Below are 18,774 nucleotides of genomic sequence, written 5' to 3' on the forward strand. Positions count from 1 at the left end.
TCTCGAATACCCAAATTGAAGCTGCTGTGTTACGTTTTGTACTAATAACGAACACAGAAATCCAAATCGCAAATTTTATATAATACCAGCTGATGCATCACGGAGGAAAAAATGGCTGGTGGCTAACGTTTGGCTAACTCGCTCTGTGTTGTGGTCGTGGTAGCTACATGCTAAGCTAATGTTAATTACATAATATCGAACCGATAGGAGCTTATCTTATCTAATCTTACGTGGTGGTACCACGTGTGCCACTACCCGATCAAACATCCACGTAAGATTAGATAAGATAAGCTCCTATCGGTTCGATATTATGTAATTAACGTTAGCTTAGCATGTAGCTACCACGACCACAACACAGAGCGAGTTAGCCGAACGTTAGCCACCAGCCACTTTTTCCTCCGTAATGGTATAAAACTTGCGATTTGGATTTCTGTTTTTGTCATTAGTACAACGCGTAACACAGCAGCTCTTTGGCATTGTGAAGGACTGAAGAAAATTCCGCTTGATAGTCTTTAATTTGACGCTTTAACGATCCGTTTCTGCACTAAATGAACCGTACACAATGTACGAGGCGGGGCAGTTACCCCCCACGCTGCAGTTGCCTAGCAACAACAGGCAGGAAGTTGACTTCGAGAATAGACTAAACAACACATAGATTGAAGCCTGCATTTCTCAAACAAGATGCCTTGCCGACCGTTTTGCTGTGGAAAGAGACAATACAGACCCTCTCCCGTTGGCCGGCGGTGCACAGGCATCACCCACACAGAATTGCTGACGACACAGTAGTGGTGGGCCTGATCTCTGCAAACGACGAGAGGGCCTACCTGGAAGAGGTCAAGGTCCTGGCGGGATGGTGCCAAGAGAACTGCCTCTCCCTGAACGTCAGCAAAACAAAAGAGATGCATGTGGACTTTAGGAGGTCGGGGGTCAGGGACTACAGCCCCCTCAGCATCGACGGGGCACCGGTTGAGAGAGTGAACAGCTTTAAGTACCTCGGAGCCCACATTTCCGAGGACTTGACATGGACCACACACATTGACAGTGTTGTGATGAAGGCACGACAACGCCTCTACTTCCTCAGGCGCCTAAGGAAGTTCCAAGTCAGTCAGAAGATCCTTAAGAACTGGGCGGGTACGTGGTGCAGTGGGCAAGGCGCTCACCACAAATACTGGAGACGACAGGCGAGCCCAGCGCTCCACATTGCTTTCAGTTTAGCTGGTCGTCCGTACTAATACACATTGGCAGTATTAGGGGGTGGGAAACTGATGGGTGGGGATTGGGCGTTGTGGACAGCGACTCCTACAGGTCGGTTGGTGCGCCTGCGCAGTAGAATCAGGAAGTGATGGGGGCGGCGCCCCTCCAAAGCGCAGACCCCTGACGCTGAAAGATCGCGCAGCGCAGGTGGAAAGATGCGACTGCTGTTACCTCGAGTATCGGAGGGGACTTGTGCTATGTATGACTTAGTCCACATTGCAGCCGGCTTGTGGGAGGCAAGAAACAGCGTTTGAGACAGGGGAGGGTTGAATTGGATGATACGAAATTGGGATGGGAGAAAAATAGAAAAATGGGAGAAAAAGTGGATACAAAAAAAAGAAGATCCTTAAGAACTTCTACTCATGCACAATAGAGAGCATCCTGACTGGCAATATCACCTCCTGGTTTGGGAACAGCACCGCACAAGACCGTAGCAGACTACAGAGAGTGGCCCGTTCAGCCGAACGCACAATTGGAGGGGGGCTTCCCACTCTCCAGGGCATTTACAACAAGCGGTGCATGGGCAAGGCTAAGAGAGCAAAACTAAAATTATGTTATTTGAAAACTGTAGATTAAATACTCAAGTACAAGTTAAAATAAATGATGTGATTATTGAAAGAGTTTATGAAAATAAATTCCTAGGTGTAATAATAGACCATAAAATCTGTTGGAAACCTCACATAAAATATGTCCAATCTAAACTGTCAAGAAGCATTTCAGTCATGAGTAAAGTAAAGCACATTCTGGATAGAAAATCACTCTACATTCTCTACTGTTCACTAGTTTTATTATATTTAAATTACTGTGCTAAAGTCTGGGGAAACAATTATAAGTCTACACTACAACCACTTTTTATACTCCAAAAAAGGGCCATAAGGATAGTTCACATGGCAGGTTATCGTAATCACACAAACATATTATTTTTAAAGTCAAAAACATTGAAGTTAAATGATCTTTGATAGGGAGGGGGGTTATAATCTGAGGGGAGAACTCAATTTAAAAGTGCTTATGTACGCACTACTATGAGAAGACACTGCATCTCAATATGTGGAGTGAAACTGTGGAACAGTCTGAATGTGGTGCTAAAGCAATGTCCAAACATGAGACAATTCAAACTAAGGAAATGATGTTCACGAGGTACAGGGATGAGGAAGGAACTTGATATTCACGGGTGTTTAATTTTTTTTTTTTCATGTTTTACATATATAGTTTTTGTTTTATTTGTTTTGCATATATATTTTTTTATTTTATTTTTTTTATGTTTAAAATAGTACACTCATTTGAGTAGTGGAAAAGGGGTAGGATTAAATAAGTGTATACTTCTTCCTACTCCTTTTCGAACATGTAGATTGAGTTGTGTTTTGCTTTTGTTATTGTTTGTTTGTATTCATTGCATGTTCGAAATAAAGATTTCAAATCAAATCAAAATATATATGCGTTATGTTAGTGACAACATGCATGTATGTAAAACTTTGTAAGCTTATTTCGCTGTATTGTCTGTTTCAGGGTGTCGTCATCCTTGTCAATTAAATACTAAAACTGACACTGAGGAGTGCGTTTCTTCATCTTTAAAGCAACTCCTCCCCTGGACAACTATAACCAGGAAGTACCTCCCACCAAACACACGATCAGAGTTCACTCTTCCTGAGAAAACAAAACTTAAGAGAGTCGTTGTTAAAATGGCGCAGCAAGGAGTTGATCTGGATCCGGTAACTATTCCCTGTGGACACAGCTACTGTATGGGATCTATTACATACTGCTGGAATCACGATGATCAGAAGGGGATCTACACATGTCCCCAGTGCAGGGAGACTTTTACCTCGAGGCCTGTTCTGAAGAAAAACAACATGCTGGCTGAAGTGAAGACAGGACTCCAAGATGCTGGTCCTGATCACTGTTATGCTGGACCTGGAGATGTGGCCTGTGATTTCTGCACTGGGAGAAAGCAGAAAGCCCTCAAGTCCTGCCTGGTGTGTCTGGCCTCTTTCTGTGGAACTCACCTCCAGCCTCATTATACTGTAGCTCCGTTAAAGAAACACAAGCTGGTCAAAGCCTCCACACGGCTTCAGGAGAACATCTGCTCTCGTCATGACAGGATTCTGGATGTTTTCTGTCGTACTGATCAGCAGTGTATCTGTTATTTGTGTTCCATGGATGAACATAAAGGCCACAATACAGTCTCAGATGCAGCAGAAAGGACGGAGAGACAGAAAGAGCTTGGCATGATTCAGCAGAAAGTCCACCAGAGGGTCCAGGAGAGAGAGAAGCGACTCAAAGTGGCCCAACAGGCTGTTGATTCTCTCAATCGCTCTGCTGATAAAGCAGTGGAGGACGGTGAGAGAATCTTTACTGAGCTGATACGCTCCTTGGAGACGAGGCGCTCTGGGCTGAAGAAGGTCATCAGAGCCCGACAGAGGACCACAGTGACTCAGGCTGAAGAACTGCAGAAGAGACTGGAGCAGGAGATAGCGGACCTGAGGAGGAGAGCCACTGAGCTGGAGCAGCTCTCACACACAGAGGACCACATCCACTTTCTACAGAGTTACCCCTCCCTCTCCAGTCCCAGTGAGTCTACAGACTTACCCAGCATCAGTGCCCTTCCTCTCCTGTACTTTGCAGATGTGACCGAGGTCGTGTCTGAGCTGAGAGACAAACTAGAGGACGTTCTGAAAGAGCAGTGGCCCAGAATCTCAACAACAGCGAATGCAGTTAATGTTTTACTGCCACCAGAGCCCAAGACCACAGCTGACTTCTTACAATTTTACTCTCAGATCACACTGGACCCAAACACAACAAACACACGTCTGTCTTTGTCTGAGGGGAACAGAAAAGCAACACGGATTCAGCAAGAGCAGTCATATCCTGATCACCCAGAAAGATTTGAAAGGTGTCAGGTTCTGGGTAGAGAAGGTCTGACTGGACGCTGTTACTGGGAGGTGGAGTGGAGTGGGGAGGTTTATGTAGCAGCCTCCTACAAAGACATTAGTAGAACAGACACTGAGGAGAAGAGTGTATTTGGATTAAATTCCAAATCCTGGGCTTTATTGTGCAGACAAAGTGATTACTTCTTCAGACACAATAACAAGAGCATAACAGTACCGGGCCCCCGGTCCTCCAGAATAGGAGTGTACCTGGATCACAGGGCAGGTACTCTGTCCTTCTACAGCGTCTCTGACACCATGACCCTCCTGCACAGAGTCAACACCACATTCACTCAGCCTCTCTATCCTGGACTTCGGCTTTATTCATACCCTGCGAAGGCTGAGTTTTGTGAGCTGAAGTAGAGATCAGTGACATTCACAGCTCCTCTACCCAGGGTTTGGGGTTTAAATTGATCTTGAAGATGCTGAGTTGTGAAAGATGAGGTAATTAGGAGTTACATTCACTCAGTCACTCTATCATTGTTCTGAGGGACACACACACTATGTTTTGCTTTGTTTCTAGTTTCTTGCCTACCGGGGTGAAGTTTCTTTGATTGGATATTCACATAATTTGATTCCTATCTTCAATACTTCTGTCCCTTTGCATGTGGGGAAGCAAAAATCTTTATTTTCATACTCAGGGTAGGTTGGATAACAATATGCAACCATTGTATTTGTATTTTGTCACCTTTGGTCATTTTGGTCATTACCCAGGTGGCCAAAAAGTTCCGGCCCATTAATGGCCTGTATCCGGCAGGCCGGAAGAAATTAGTCGGCCCAAGTCCGGCTGCCAGAGTCGGCCAAGTAGGCGGCAATGACTGACTGGCCGATTCCGGCCCGAGTACACTGGGCCAGGTCCGGGGTTGCCGGAAGCGGTGAACGTCCGGAATTGGCGGAATCGGCCCAGTAGGCGGCAATGACTGACTGGCCGATTGCGGCCCGAGTACACTGGGCCATGTCCGGGGTTGCCGGAAGCGGTGAACGTCCGGTTGCCTAAAGCAGCCCAGATGCGGCCCAAACACACTGGGCCAGGTCTGGTTGCCCGAAGCCTAGCCGACACTGCCAATGCAATGGTACTACACAGTAAATTCCGCAGAGTACATTTGACTCAAACTGAGTACATTTGATTCAAACTGAGTAAAGAAATTTTACTCAGTTTGAATGAAATGTACTCAGTTTGAGTCAAATTTACTTTGCGGAATTTACTGTGTACCCAGTATTCTGCCAGAGCTACTCCACTATCTGCCTATGACCATACATTACCGGAAATACAGTAGGAAATGGTTGATTAGTAATACAATGCCACATATTTAAGGACCCTTCCCTTTACCAATGGAGTATTGGCATGTCCCTCATTGAACAATTCAGAAGTTTACATGCTGTCTCCTACCTCACTGAAATATATTCTCAGTGTATGTGCACATTGTACACAATATACACCATTCTGCAGTGAAGCTCAAATATCAAGTAAAGTAACAATTACCCCCATACATGCTACTTTTTCCAGTTAAAAATGACAACTTGAATAGATATTTAAACATTTATTAACAAAAAAACATCACATCCTCCTCTCTGAACCCAACGACAAAGCCTCCAATGAAATGAACCCATTGTTCCCCTGCAACAGCTTCTCCCACAGGGGATCTTTGATTAAACACCTGCTATCAGAAGAATATAGACAGTCAGAAAAAAAGTTCACTGTTTACTACTTAAGTACATTTAAAAGTAGAAACTTTGACTTTTACTCAAGTGTGTACTTTCACTTAAACTTTCATGTTAGTCTAGCTTAGCAAAACTTTTTAGGAGAATTAATACAAAAACGAGTGATATGGCCGTTCAGTTGTAAATGAAAGCCTGCATTTAGTAAGACGTTGTTTATAAATGTCTTTTGGTTTGGTTATGAATGAATGACAGCATCTCTATAGCACAGCTCTATTACTAGGACATAAAGTGCTTTGGAATGACTGTATACATCATTCACAACGGGTGGCCCCAGCAGGAATCAAACTCCTAACCGTGACAGTGTTAGTGCCATGCTCGGAGTGCCAAGCACAAGACCCCAATGTTATGCGGGGCTCTGCTCATAGGCGGGCGGCTCATGGCGTGGCTCGTAGTCCTGGTTGTAGAAGCAACCGTCGCCCTCCATGGAGACCCCCCTCCTCCCGCGTCACCCCAGCGAGGTGGCGGGTGGCGACCCTGACGAGGTGAGCCATGGTGGGGTGGCGGGGGGCCGGCAGGGGGAGGCCCCTGGCCCTGTGGGGGGGCTCCGGAGAAAAGCGACAGTGGGCCGGGCCGGGAGGCGCCCCTGGGGCACCCCGGGAGGCGTGGGCATAGCCTTACGGACCACGGGGGAATAGGTGACGTGGGGGCGTAGCGTGGCGGGGGTCTGGGGAGCTGTCGCCGGCCCCGGCGAGGCGTGCTGGTCCCCGACGTGGAGGGGACGGGACTTCCACTCACTGCCCTACACGAAAAGTGAAAAAGGCAAATAAAAAAAACGAACCACAAATTCAACGACAGAAGAGAAGAGGATGAGATAGAGAGAGAGAAGAGAGAGAGAAGAGAGAGAGAAGAGAGAGAAGGAAAGCAAGATAACAAAATACAACAAGAGCCACAGTATGGAAGCAAATGAGTGACAGAAGTATTTGAATTTGATCAGACACCGAATTTATAGCATTGAAAATAATTACTTTATAGAGAGATGGACAGTAATGCCCTTGGACTTCAATTCAAGAATAGAGGTCATTAAAATGAACATACTATCAAGGTTACTGTACCTATTCCAGTCACTACCGATACAAATACCACAGAATCAATTCAGGGAGTGGGACAGACTGATATCGAGGTTCATATGGGCGGGGAGAAGACCACGGGTCAGATATAAAACACTACAACTATACCAAAGGAAGAGGGAGGGATGGCAGTACCCAGCCTACAAGATTATTACTATGCAGCACAACTGAGAGCAGTGACGTGCTGGTGTAACGACAGATATGAGGCAAGATGGAAAGACATTGAAAAAGAAGGGGAGGGATACAAGGTACAAGCTCTGGTGGGGGATAGGGAACTATTTAAAGAAAAAGAGGGACTATTAGATCCAATCACCAAATGCACCTTGACCATATGGAACAGAGTAGTAAAAACACACAAATTGGAGAAGCAGTCAGGGGTCCTGAGATGGGTAGCACATGACAAGAGATTCAAACCAGGGAGGTTAGACCATGGATTCAGAAGGTGGGAGAGGGGGGGGGCAACAGCAATATGCAAAATGATAGAGAAGGGAGAAATGCAGACACTACAAAAATTAAAGGAGAAATTTGGACTAGAAAACAGGGACCACTTCAGATATCTACAGGTTAGAGACTACTACAACAAAGAAATAAGGGGGGCCAAAGACGAGGAACAGAATGGAATAATAAAGATGATAGTATGGGCATACGAAGGGGGGCAAGGAAGAGTAATATCAGCAATATACCGGGCTATAATGACCAGCAAGGGACACACGACCGATTACATAAGGGAGAAATGGGAGAGAGAGCTAGAGATAGAAATAACAGGGAAGGAATGGGGGAACATATGCGAGGTACAACATTCAACAACAGGATCGAGAATATGGAAAGAATTTGGATGGAAAAACATAATCAGATTCTTTATAACCCCAGAGCTGAAGGGAAAATATGCACCAACACAAAAAGCATGCTGGAGGATGTGTGGGAAGGAGGGGGCAAATCACACGCACATATTCTGGGGATGTCAGAAGCTGAAGGGGTATTGGGAGGAGATAGGGGAAGCAATGATCAGAATATTAGGATACGGGATACCACAAACAGGACTGGTGCTTTACTTAGGAGACCTGACACACGAGGGAATACAAGGGGGGGACAAATATTTAATAAAGATAATGTTGATAGCGGCCAGAAAAGCAATAACGAGACTGTGGTATAAGGAAGACCCACCGACAATAGAAAAATGGGTAGGAATAGTGGAAGAAATACAGGATATGGAAAGGATAACACACATGCTGAGGTTACAGGAAGAGAAATTTGGGGAAAGATGGGGAAAGTGGGAGGATTATAAAAGGAACGAGAACGACATCACAGAGGAAGAACCAAATGCAACACAAGAGAGCGAAGGGTAAAGGAGGAAAGATGTTCAAGCAGGGTCTATGAACCCATGTCACACACCTGTACTTTAGTTAATATTTTCTATTTTGTTTTTGGGATATTACAAGTGCTGAATGCTTTTATACCTTATTATTTATGTCTGTTTAACGGTGTGATATTAAATATTCAGGGATGATGTGGTTTGTGTATGGGTGAAACAAAAGGCAAAGTGAAAGTTAATAAACAAGAGAAAAAAAAAAGAAAGGACGAAGGAGAAGGGAAGAAAGAAACTCAAGGAGGGTCTCTGGACCCAGATCACACATACAAACCTTAGTCAGCATTTATTGTCTTTGAGTAGGAATTACCTGTTTATGACTGTTTAAGGGAGATACACAATCAGCCTTTGTATCAAATACCTAGAAAACAACAGTAGGGGAACCAGACAACTAACCATGTGATACCCATGTAAATATTTATGTGCACTGTTTTTTCTTTTTGTTTTTATTGTGATGCTAGTCTTCATTTTTTCTTATTTATTTTTTGTAAGTGCTGTCTGTCTAAATAACTGTTAATAAAAAATTTAAGTTTAAAAAAAAAGAAAATAATTACTTTGAAAACATGTATCCGAATTGAATTTATAGCATTGAAAATAATTACTTTGAAAACATGTATCTGAATTTTTTCAGACACCAAATTTATAGCATTGAAAATAATTACTTTGAAAACATGTATCTGATTTTTGAATTTTATCAGACACCGAATTTATAGCATTGAAAATAATTACTTTGAAAACATGTATCTGAATTTTTTCAGACACCGAATTTATAGCATTGAAAATAATTACTTTGAAAACATGTATCTGAATTTTTTTCAGACACCGAATTTATAGCATTGAAAATAATTACTTTGAAAAATGTATCTGAATTTTTTCAGACACCGAATTTATAGCATTGAAAATAATTACTTTGAAAATCATGTATCTGAATTTTTTTGCTCCGAATTTACCTATGTGAAATAAAAATTCAATGTAAAAAATTCGAATGTATAATAAAATTCAATGTAAAAAATTCGATGCATAATTGCGGTGTATAAAATTCGATGTAAAAAACCATCATCCGGGCTACCCAGACAGGATAAGCAACCGAGCCTGGATGCAATCGAATTGACTTCTGGCCTATCACTGCACGGCTTTGTCAGTCATGTGATCACACCAACCCGGGAGAAAGATGGCGGTATATATACATACGTTGGGGAGAGAATATACATACGGTGGGGAGGAGACTGTACATTAGGAGGGGGTGGGTGGGAGAGAAATATACATACGGTGGGGAGAGAATATATACATATGGTGGGGAGGAGACTGTACATTAGGAGGGGGTGGGAGAAAATATATACATACGGTGGGGAGGAGACTGTACATTAGGAGGGGGTGGGTGGGAGAGAAATATACATACGGTGGGGAGAGAATATATACATACGGTGGGGAGGAGACTGTACATTAGGAGGGGGTGGGAGAGAATATATACATACGGTGGGGAGGAGACTGTACATTACGAGGGGGTGGGAGAGAAATATACATATGGTGGGGAGAGAATATATACATATGGTGGGGAGAGAATATATACATACGGTGGGGAGGAGACTGTACATTAGGAGGGGGTGGGTGGGTGGGAGAGAAAATACATATGGTGGGGAGAGAATATATACATACGGTGGGGAGAAGACTGTACATTAGGAGGGGGTGGGAGAGAAATATACATATGGTGGGGAGAGAATATATACATATGGTGGGGAGAGAATATATACATACGGTGGGGAGGAGACTGTACATTAGGAGGGGGTGGGTGGGAGAGAAATATACATATGGTGGGGAGAGAATATATACATACGGTGGGGAGGAGACTGTCTATTATATGTATATTTCTCTCCCAACCACCCCCTCCTAATGTACAGTCTCCTCCCCACTGTATGTATATATTCTCTCCCCATCATATGTATATATTCTCTCCCCACTGTTCTCTTGGTGTAAAAAGTTTAAGACCAGGGTGAGGCCAGGCTATGGATGGCTTTGAAGGTGAGGAGTAGTGTTTTGAAGTTAATGCGTTCCTTGATCGGGAGCCAGTGGAGGGAGTGGAGGACAGGAGTGATGTGTTCGCGGGACCGGGTGTTAGTGAGGAGGCGGGCAACTGAGTTTTGGACCATCTGCAGTTTATGGAGGGAGCGGGAGGTGATGCCAGTGAGGAGGGAGTTACAGTAGTCCAGGAGGGAAAAGATGAAGGCGTGTATGAGGGATTCAGCAGCAGGGGGTAGAGGCAGTGACGGATTTTGGCAATGTTGCGGAGGTGAAAATATGAAGTTTTGACAATGGAGCGGACATGGGGTCAAATGAGAGGGTGGGGTCGAGGATGACACCGAGGTTGCGGACTAGGGGGGAGGGGGTGATGGTGTAGTCATTGATGGTGAGTGTGATGTAATACAATAATTTATACTGTAGCATTACAAACCATTTGACAGCCAGGTCCTGCACCTCCGTTCTTGTCCTCTAGGAGCCATCGCAGCATGGCCAAGACCTTCCTCATCCAGCATACTGTCCGCGTGTAACTTATTGCCAGCGGAAGAGTGCAAGAATGCTTCCGCATTCGTCACCGCACGCCAGTACGGTAATGCGCCTTTCCTTTCGCCCCGCTCAGACAAATGCATGTAGTACATTGCAACACAACGCAGCATTTCCGCGGCTGTCTTTAACTAGCAGGACGCTAGTGGGCTAGTCGCTAAAATATATAATTGTACCAACACAGATATTAGGCAGTACACACATTGTCCTGCAATACATGTACAGTGAATGCACAGCTACATTCGCCATATATTTCTATCGCTGCTGCGGTCTACAGTGAAATGCAATATTATTATTATTATTATTGTAAAGATTATCATTACAATCGCAGCCTGGAGGCAATGTTACAAGTGTACGAGGGTTGTGTGCAAAGAGCACAGCCTCTCAATTTGCACAACGTGCACAAAATAATAATTGTAATGATCTTTACAATAATAATAATATTGCATTTCACTGTAGACCGCAGCAGCGATAGAAATATATGGCGAATGTAGCTGTGCATTCACTGTACATGTATTGCAGGACAATGTGTGTACTGCCTAATATCTGTGTTGGTACAATTATATATTTTAGCGACTAGCCCACTAGCGAGGCAACCTCCTGCACCATCGCAGCAGCGCCGAGCGTGGTGATACAAGCGGGCTGCTCTGAGGAAAGGAGCCCCTTCACGCTAGTGGGCTAGTCGCTCAAATATATATCGTTTTATATATAATTGTACCAACACAGATATTAGGCAGTACACACATTGTCCTGCAATACATGTACAGTGAATGCACAGCTACATTCGCCATATATTTCTATCGCTGCTGCGGTCTACAGTGAAATGCAATATTATTATTATTGTAAAGATTACAATTATTATTTTGTGCACGTTGTGCAAATTGAGAGGCTGTGCTCTTTGCACACAACCCTCGTACACTTGTAACATTGCCTCTCCAGGCTGCGATTGTAATGATAATCTTTACAATAATAATAATATTGCATTTCACTGTAGACCGCAGCAGCGATAGAAATATATGGCGAATGTAGCTGTGCATTCACTGTATGTATTGCAGGACAATGTGTGTACTGCCTAATATCTGTGTTGGTACAATTATATATAAAACGATATATATTTTAGCGACTAGCCCACTAGCGTCCTGCTAGTTAAAGACAGCCGAGGTTGAGTAGTTTCTTCTGATATCACTTTCAAACTCCAAGTGATTCGTTGCAATGTACGCGGAAATGCTGCGTTGTGTTGCAATGTACTACATGCATTTGTCTGAGCGGGGCGAAAGGAAAGGCGCATTACCGTACTGGCGTGCGGTGACGAATGCGGAAGCATTCTTGCACTCTTCCGCTGGCAACAAGCTACACGCATACTGTCCTTCTGAAGCTCTGAAGTCATTAGTGGCCATGAACCTAAAGAGAGAGAGCGAGAATACGTTAGTAGATAGTCTAAGGCCAGTGATTCTCAATATTATTTTGCATATCTAGGACCTCTAATTTAGTCGATGTCATGCACATCTACATACAATATACTGTAGCATTACAAACCATTTGACAGCCAGGTCCAGCACCTCTCCGTTCTTGTCTTCTAGGAGCCATCGCAGCATGGCCAAGACCTTCCTCATCCAGCATACTGTCCTTCTGAAGGTCTGAAGTCATTAGTGGCCATGAACCTAGAGAGAGCGAGAATACGTTAGTAGATAGTCTAAGGCCATATACATCACTTACAAGCATGAAGATCTTGAAGACTTGGTAGATCTTGACCGTCTTGGGAGAGAGAGAGATAGAGAAGGCATTACAGGATGACTCTTTGAAAATGATGTCCCAGATTAAAAAGTATATATTATATATACACAGTCACACACACAATAAAAAAAATTATACATCACTTACGACCACTTGAAGTAGTTGTTCTTGAGCCGTCTTCTGCGTTCATCTCATTGATGAGATCCAGCACTGTAACAGTATATTTGCAACAATGAAATTATATATTTTATTACAACTCTATCAGCTGAGTAACAATATTCATCAAAGTGTTGCGTGTTACAGCGTAGGTTAGTTTATTAGTGCATGACAGTAGGGTTTTACATACTGTAAAAAAACAAACACTTAACAAGTTAATATCTGAGATTTGGAAACACAGTAACATCACTACAATAAACTCAAACCGGTCTACATATAAATCAGAAAATCTGACAGGTTTGTCCAGATTATCTTAATTTGGAGGCCTAACCAAAAGTAAGCATATCTGACTAGGGGCAGGTTGGTGTAGACCGACTAGGGGCATGGTGGTGTAGACTGACTAGGGGCATGGTGGTGTAGACTGACTAGGGGCATGGTGGTGGTGTAGACTGACTAGGGGCATGGTGGTGGTGTAGACTGACTAGGGGCATGGTGGTGGTGTAGACTGACTAGGGGCATGGTGGTGTAGACTGACTAGGGGCATGGTGGTGTAGACTGACTAGGCGCAGGTTGCTGGTGTAGACTGACTAGGGGCATGGTGGTGGTGTAGACTGACTAGGGGCATGGTGGTGGTGTAGACTGACTAGGGGCATGGTGGTGTAGACTGACTAGGGGCATGGTGGTGGTGTAGACTGACTAGGGGCATGGTGGTGTAGACTGACTAGGGGCATGGTGGTGAATAACAAAACAACGATTGTGTGCAGACAATTGAAAATGTTGGGTTCCTTTCCACTTTCTTGAATATAGAAAAAATTAAAATACTTGTTCTAGAACTGTATTTTTTGCACTTGTTTTTAAGTTACTGGGAATACCCTTTCCTTGTTTTTGCTCATTTTAACAGACAAAACACAACACATTCTAGTAATTCTGGTTTACACCTAACCCTTATTATTGCTGTTATGATTTCCAAAAATAAAATCTCACCAATCTTTAGTAAAATAGGAGATTTAAGTGTTTATCTGGAATTGTGAGGATAGGTATTCGCGGTAACCTGGGATCAATGTGAAACGTAATTATCTCCTCAAATAATTGGCCACAAAAGACGAAACTCATTTTGGTTGTTCATTGGGGTGCCAAGATCATGCCCAAAACATATCATGCATCTGCCATGAAAATTAAGCCTTTTATGTTTGTTATCAATTGAAGGTCATGAACTATGTTGACTCATATCCCATACCCGGATTTTTCCTTCAGATTCAGCTAAATTTGAATTATCTTGAGATAACTCGGGGAGAACTATGGTATTATGTTACATGATGATGATATCCCTACAAAACAACCAAAACATTTTAATTCTCTCTTAAATTGGAGGAGATAGTGAATTGGTATTCCCGGTAACTTAGGTCAACTTTAGAGGTCCGCCATCCCTCATTACATGATTTTTTTTTTTTAAAGGTGAATTATTTGGCATCTATAACAATCATTCTTGACATGAGAAAAGATTTTAATGTTGTTCGTATAACGTCCTGGGTTATATGGCTTAGAAATGGGGCAGGTTACCAGGAATACATGCGTTACCCATATAGAGAGAGAGAGAGAGAGAGAGAGAGAGAGAGAGGGGGAGAGAGGGCATTACAGGATGACTCTTTGAAATGATGTCCCAGATTAAAAAGTATATATTATATATACATACACAGTCACACACACAATAAAAAAAATGTATACATCACTTACGACCACTTGAAGTAGTTGTTCTTGAGCCGTCTTCTGCGTTCATCTCATTGATGAGATCCAGCACTGTAACAGTATTTGCAACAATGAAATTATATATTTTATTACAACTCTATCAGCTGAGTAACAATATTCATCAAAGTGTTGCGTGTTACAGCGTAGCTTGTGTAAGCTCCCCAAGCTAACACAAGCTAATACAACACGGAACACAGCTCCCCAAGCTAACACAACACAGACCGCAGCTCCACAAGCTAACACAACACAGACCGCAGCTCCCCAAGCTAACACAAGCTAATACAACACAGACCACAGCTCCCCAAGCTAACAAAAGTTAGCTCTCATAGTCATAACGCTATCAGCTCCGGGTACAGTATAGCAACGTTAGCTAGTCATACCGTTAGCCAGTTAGCAGCTCCGGTAGTTTACCCCGCCAGTTTCATAATATCGAGCTAATAACGTTACAGTATTCACTGAAAACACAGACTAAACAGCACTCATTTATATCAGCGGCACGCATTACTTATAAATAATAAAATATATGTGTTGCACACAATTACCTGAGGAGAAGATGCAACAGTTGCAATGCTCACGAGCCACGACGTGGTGCAGACTCTTCTGTAACGCGCTTCAATTCAAATTTCAAACCGGGATCCCCCACAATGCAACGCATCAGTGTTGCCAGATTTGAGAGTCCGCCTTCATCTGACAGGCCTTTGATAATAATGGGCGGTTCGGATATTGTTAATCCGATCTGGCAACCATGCTCGGATCCTTGTTTCTCCGCACAGACTGACCACGGTTTTGATTGATGGATTGAAAACTTTATTAACAGATTGCAGAATGGGTACAATACAGTACAGCTCAATACACACAATTGTTAAGGGGATGCAGACCAGAGAAAGACTTTCGTCTTGCATTAGGGTCCCCCATTTTCAATTCATCAGGATATACGGCAATACATTTATGAAAACGTACATTATAGGTGGGGGGGTGGGTGGGGTGGGGGGGTTGGGTAGGGGTGGACACTGGACACTGTACAACTGCACAAGCAACTGTACATTGGAATATTGACAAAACCATGTTTGGTAATTGACTGTACATTGGGTTGGGTTAGGACATTTACAGGGGCCAGTTTCGAATTGCAGTCTCCCGTAGGTGTTCTTTGAGAGTGGTTTTGAAAGTGGGTAGTGATTCACATTCCTTTACAGCTTTGGGTAGGGCGTTCCACATTGATGTGGCATAATTGCGAAACGTGTTCCTGTTTGAGCCGAATCTGGGTTTAACATGATTTGTGGAGCTCCCTCTATGGTGTTGTGGTCGTGGTATTCACTGACCTTTGGGAAGTATTTTGATATGTACACATATATGGGTACCTTGATCGTGTATAGTGTATCTTGTAGACAGGCCCATTGCAAGTTGCTGCACTCTGTCGTCTACTCTAAGCCGTTGTCACGTGGGCAGGGGCGAGGTGGGTTCTAGGAGTAAGGTCAAGCATGTAGTCTGACCAGTTTGTTTTGAGATGAATTGTGTAGCAGGGTCAAGTCAAGTCAAGTCAAGTCAAGTCAAGTCAAGAGTTTTAATTGTCACGGCATACAAGTATACAATGAAATGCGGGTGGTCTTGCCCGCAACGATGTGCAATACGTGGTACAACATATAATAGAATCCAATAAAAAAAAAACATTGTGCAATAAACAGGTAACAGGTAACATATTTGTGACATCTCGGTATCTGTACATATTATTTACAGGGCATATAGGACACGGTCAAAGAACACCAGATCCAGGCGTACAACTAGAACCACCAGAACAGTGAATACGAGCAAAGTAACACGACTAACTGGTAACGACAGATACAGATTACAAAACATACAATTAAAAACTAAAAATCTCTAGAAAATCTAGTCAATTTACAAACCAATGAGCTTCTAGATACAGTAGAAAGGATATGCAGCCAGTATGAGCTTCTAGACAGACAGTAGAAGAGATATGCAGCCAGTATGAGCTTCTAGATAAGACAGTAGAAGAGATATGCAGCCAGTATGAGCTTCTAGATACAGTAGAACAGATATGCAGCCAGTATGATCTTCTATATAGAGACAGTAGAACAGATATGCAGCCAGTATGATCTTCTAGAGACAGTAGAACAGATATGCAGCCAGTATGAGCTTCTAGACAGACAGTAGAAGAGATATGCAGCCAGTATGAGCTTCTATATAAGACAGTAGAAGAGATATGCAGCCAGTATGAGCTTCTAGATACAGTAGAACAGATATGCAGCCAGTATGATCTTCTATATAGAGACAGTAGAACAGATATGCAGCCAGTATGATCTTCTAGAGACAGTAGAACAGATATGCAGCCAGTATGAGCTTCTAGATACAGTAGAACAGATATGCAGCCAGTATGAGCTTCTAGATAAGACAGTAGAAGAGATATGCAGCCAGTATGAGCTTCTAGATAAGACAGTAGAAGAGATATGCAGCCAGTATGAGCTTCTAAGACAGTAGAACAGATATGCAGCCAGTATGATCTTCTAGAGACAGTAGAACAGATATGCAGCCAGTATGAGCTTCTAGATACAGTAGAACAGATATGCAGCCAGTATGATCTTCTAGAGACAGTAGAACAGATATGCAGCCAGTATGAGCTTCTAGATACAGTAGAACAGATATGCAGCCAGTATGAGCTTCTAGATAAGACAGTAGAAGAGATATGCAGCCAGATGAGCTTCTAGATAAGACAGTAGAAGAGATATGCAGCCAGTATGAGCTTCTAGATAAGACAGTAGAAGAGATATGCAGCCAGATGAGCTTCTAGATAAGACAGTAGAAGAGATATGCAGCCAGTATGAGCTTCTAGATAAGACAGTAGAAGAGATATGCAGCCAGTATGAGCTTCTAGATAAGACAGTAGAAGAGATATGCAGCCAGTATGAGCTTCTAGATAGACAGTAGAACAGATATGCAGCCAGTATGAACTTGTTGCATACTCATGTTAAACAGTTGGCATTAGTGCAGAATTGAACTAAAACTGTATCATATGAACGGATTCTGGAATGGCATTTTGAATAAATGACTAAATGACATAAATGAAAGCTCTCATCGACTCCGACAGATTGCTAGTCATTCATAATGGCATCGAAAGAATGTCCAAATGACCTGTGTTGTGTTAGCTTGTGTTAGCTTGGGGAGCTGCAGTCTGTGTTGTGTTAGCTTGTGTTAGCTTGGGGAGCTGCAGTCTGTGTTGTGTTAGCTTGTGTTAGCTTGGGGAGCTGCAGTCTGTGTTGTGTTAGCTTGTGTTAGCTTGGGGAGCTGCAGTCCATGTTGTGTTAGCTTGTGTTAGCTTGGGGAGCTGCAGTCTGTGTTGTGTTAGCTTGTGTTAGCTTGGGGAGCTGCAGTCCATGTTGTGTTAGCTTGTGTTAGCTTGGGGAGCTGCAGTCTGTGTTGTGTTAGCTTGTGTTAGCTTGGGGAGCTGCAGTCTGTGTTGTGTTAGCTTCTGTTAGCTTGGGGAGCTGCAGTCTGTGTTGTGTTAGCTTCTGTTAGCTTGGGGAGCTGCAGTCCATGTTGTGTTAGCTTGTGTTAGCTTGGGGAGCTGCAGTCTGTGTTGTGTTAGCTTGTGTTAGCTTGGGGAGCTGCAGTCTGTGTTGTGTTATCTTGTGTTAGCTTGGGGAGCTGCAGTCCATGTTGTGTTAGCTTGTGTTAGCTTGGGGAGCTGCAGTCTGTGTTGTGTTAGCTTGTGTTAGCTTGGGGAGCTGCAGTCTGTGTTGTGTTAGCTTGTGTTAGCTTGGGGAGCTGCAGTCTGTGTTGTGTTAGCTTGTGTTAGCTTGGGGAGCTGCAGTCCATGTTGTGTTAGCTTGTGTTAGCTTGGGGAGCTGCAGTCTGTGTTGTGTTAGCTTGTGTTAGCTTGGGGAGCTGCAGTCTGTGTTGTGTTAGCTTCTGTTAGCTTGGGGAGCTGCGGTCCATGTTGTGTTAGCTTGTGTTAGCTTGGGGAGCTGCAGTCTGTGTTGTGTTAGCTTGTGTTAGCTTGGGGAGCTGCGGTCCATGTTGTGTTAGCTTGGGGAGCTGCGGTCCATGTTGTGTTAACTTGTGTTAGCTTGGGGAGCTGCAGTCTGTGTTGTGTTAGCTTGTGTTAGCTTGGGGAGCTGCGGTCCATGTTGTGTTAGCTTGTGTTAGCTTGGGGAGCTGCAGTCTGTGTTGTGTTAGATTGGGGAGCTGCAGTCTGTGTTGTGTTAGCTTGGGGAGCTGCGGTCCATGTTGTGTTAGC

General features: G+C 43.5%; 1 protein-coding gene and 1 long non-coding RNA gene across 2 annotated transcripts in view; one reads left to right on the plus strand and one right to left on the minus strand.

Annotated features, from left to right (window-relative positions):
- LOC311235006 (uncharacterized protein) overlaps positions 1-18,774 on the plus strand; it is a gene marked incomplete at its 5' end in the record, with an annotated part of 67,250 nt that overhangs the window by 36,411 nt on the left and 12,065 nt on the right. The window contains one exon of the mRNA XM_084322316.1: positions 3,147-4,514. Coding sequence (XP_084178442.1) covers positions 3,147-4,514 — 1,368 coding nt within the window. The remainder of the gene's footprint in view (positions 1-3,146; positions 4,515-18,774) is intronic.
- On the minus strand, positions 12,791-15,102 carry LOC311235790. Its single transcript, XR_014620164.1, has 3 exons — positions 15,068-15,102; positions 14,514-14,576; positions 12,791-12,833 (listed from the first exon to the last, which is right to left on the minus strand). It is a non-coding gene; the product is annotated as an uncharacterized lncRNA (long non-coding RNA).

Source organism: Notolepis coatsorum, assembly GCF_963971535.1.
Source record: "Notolepis coatsorum genome assembly, chromosome: 10".
In the NCBI taxonomy this organism is placed as follows: Eukaryota; Metazoa; Chordata; class Actinopteri; order Aulopiformes; family Paralepididae; genus Notolepis; species Notolepis coatsorum.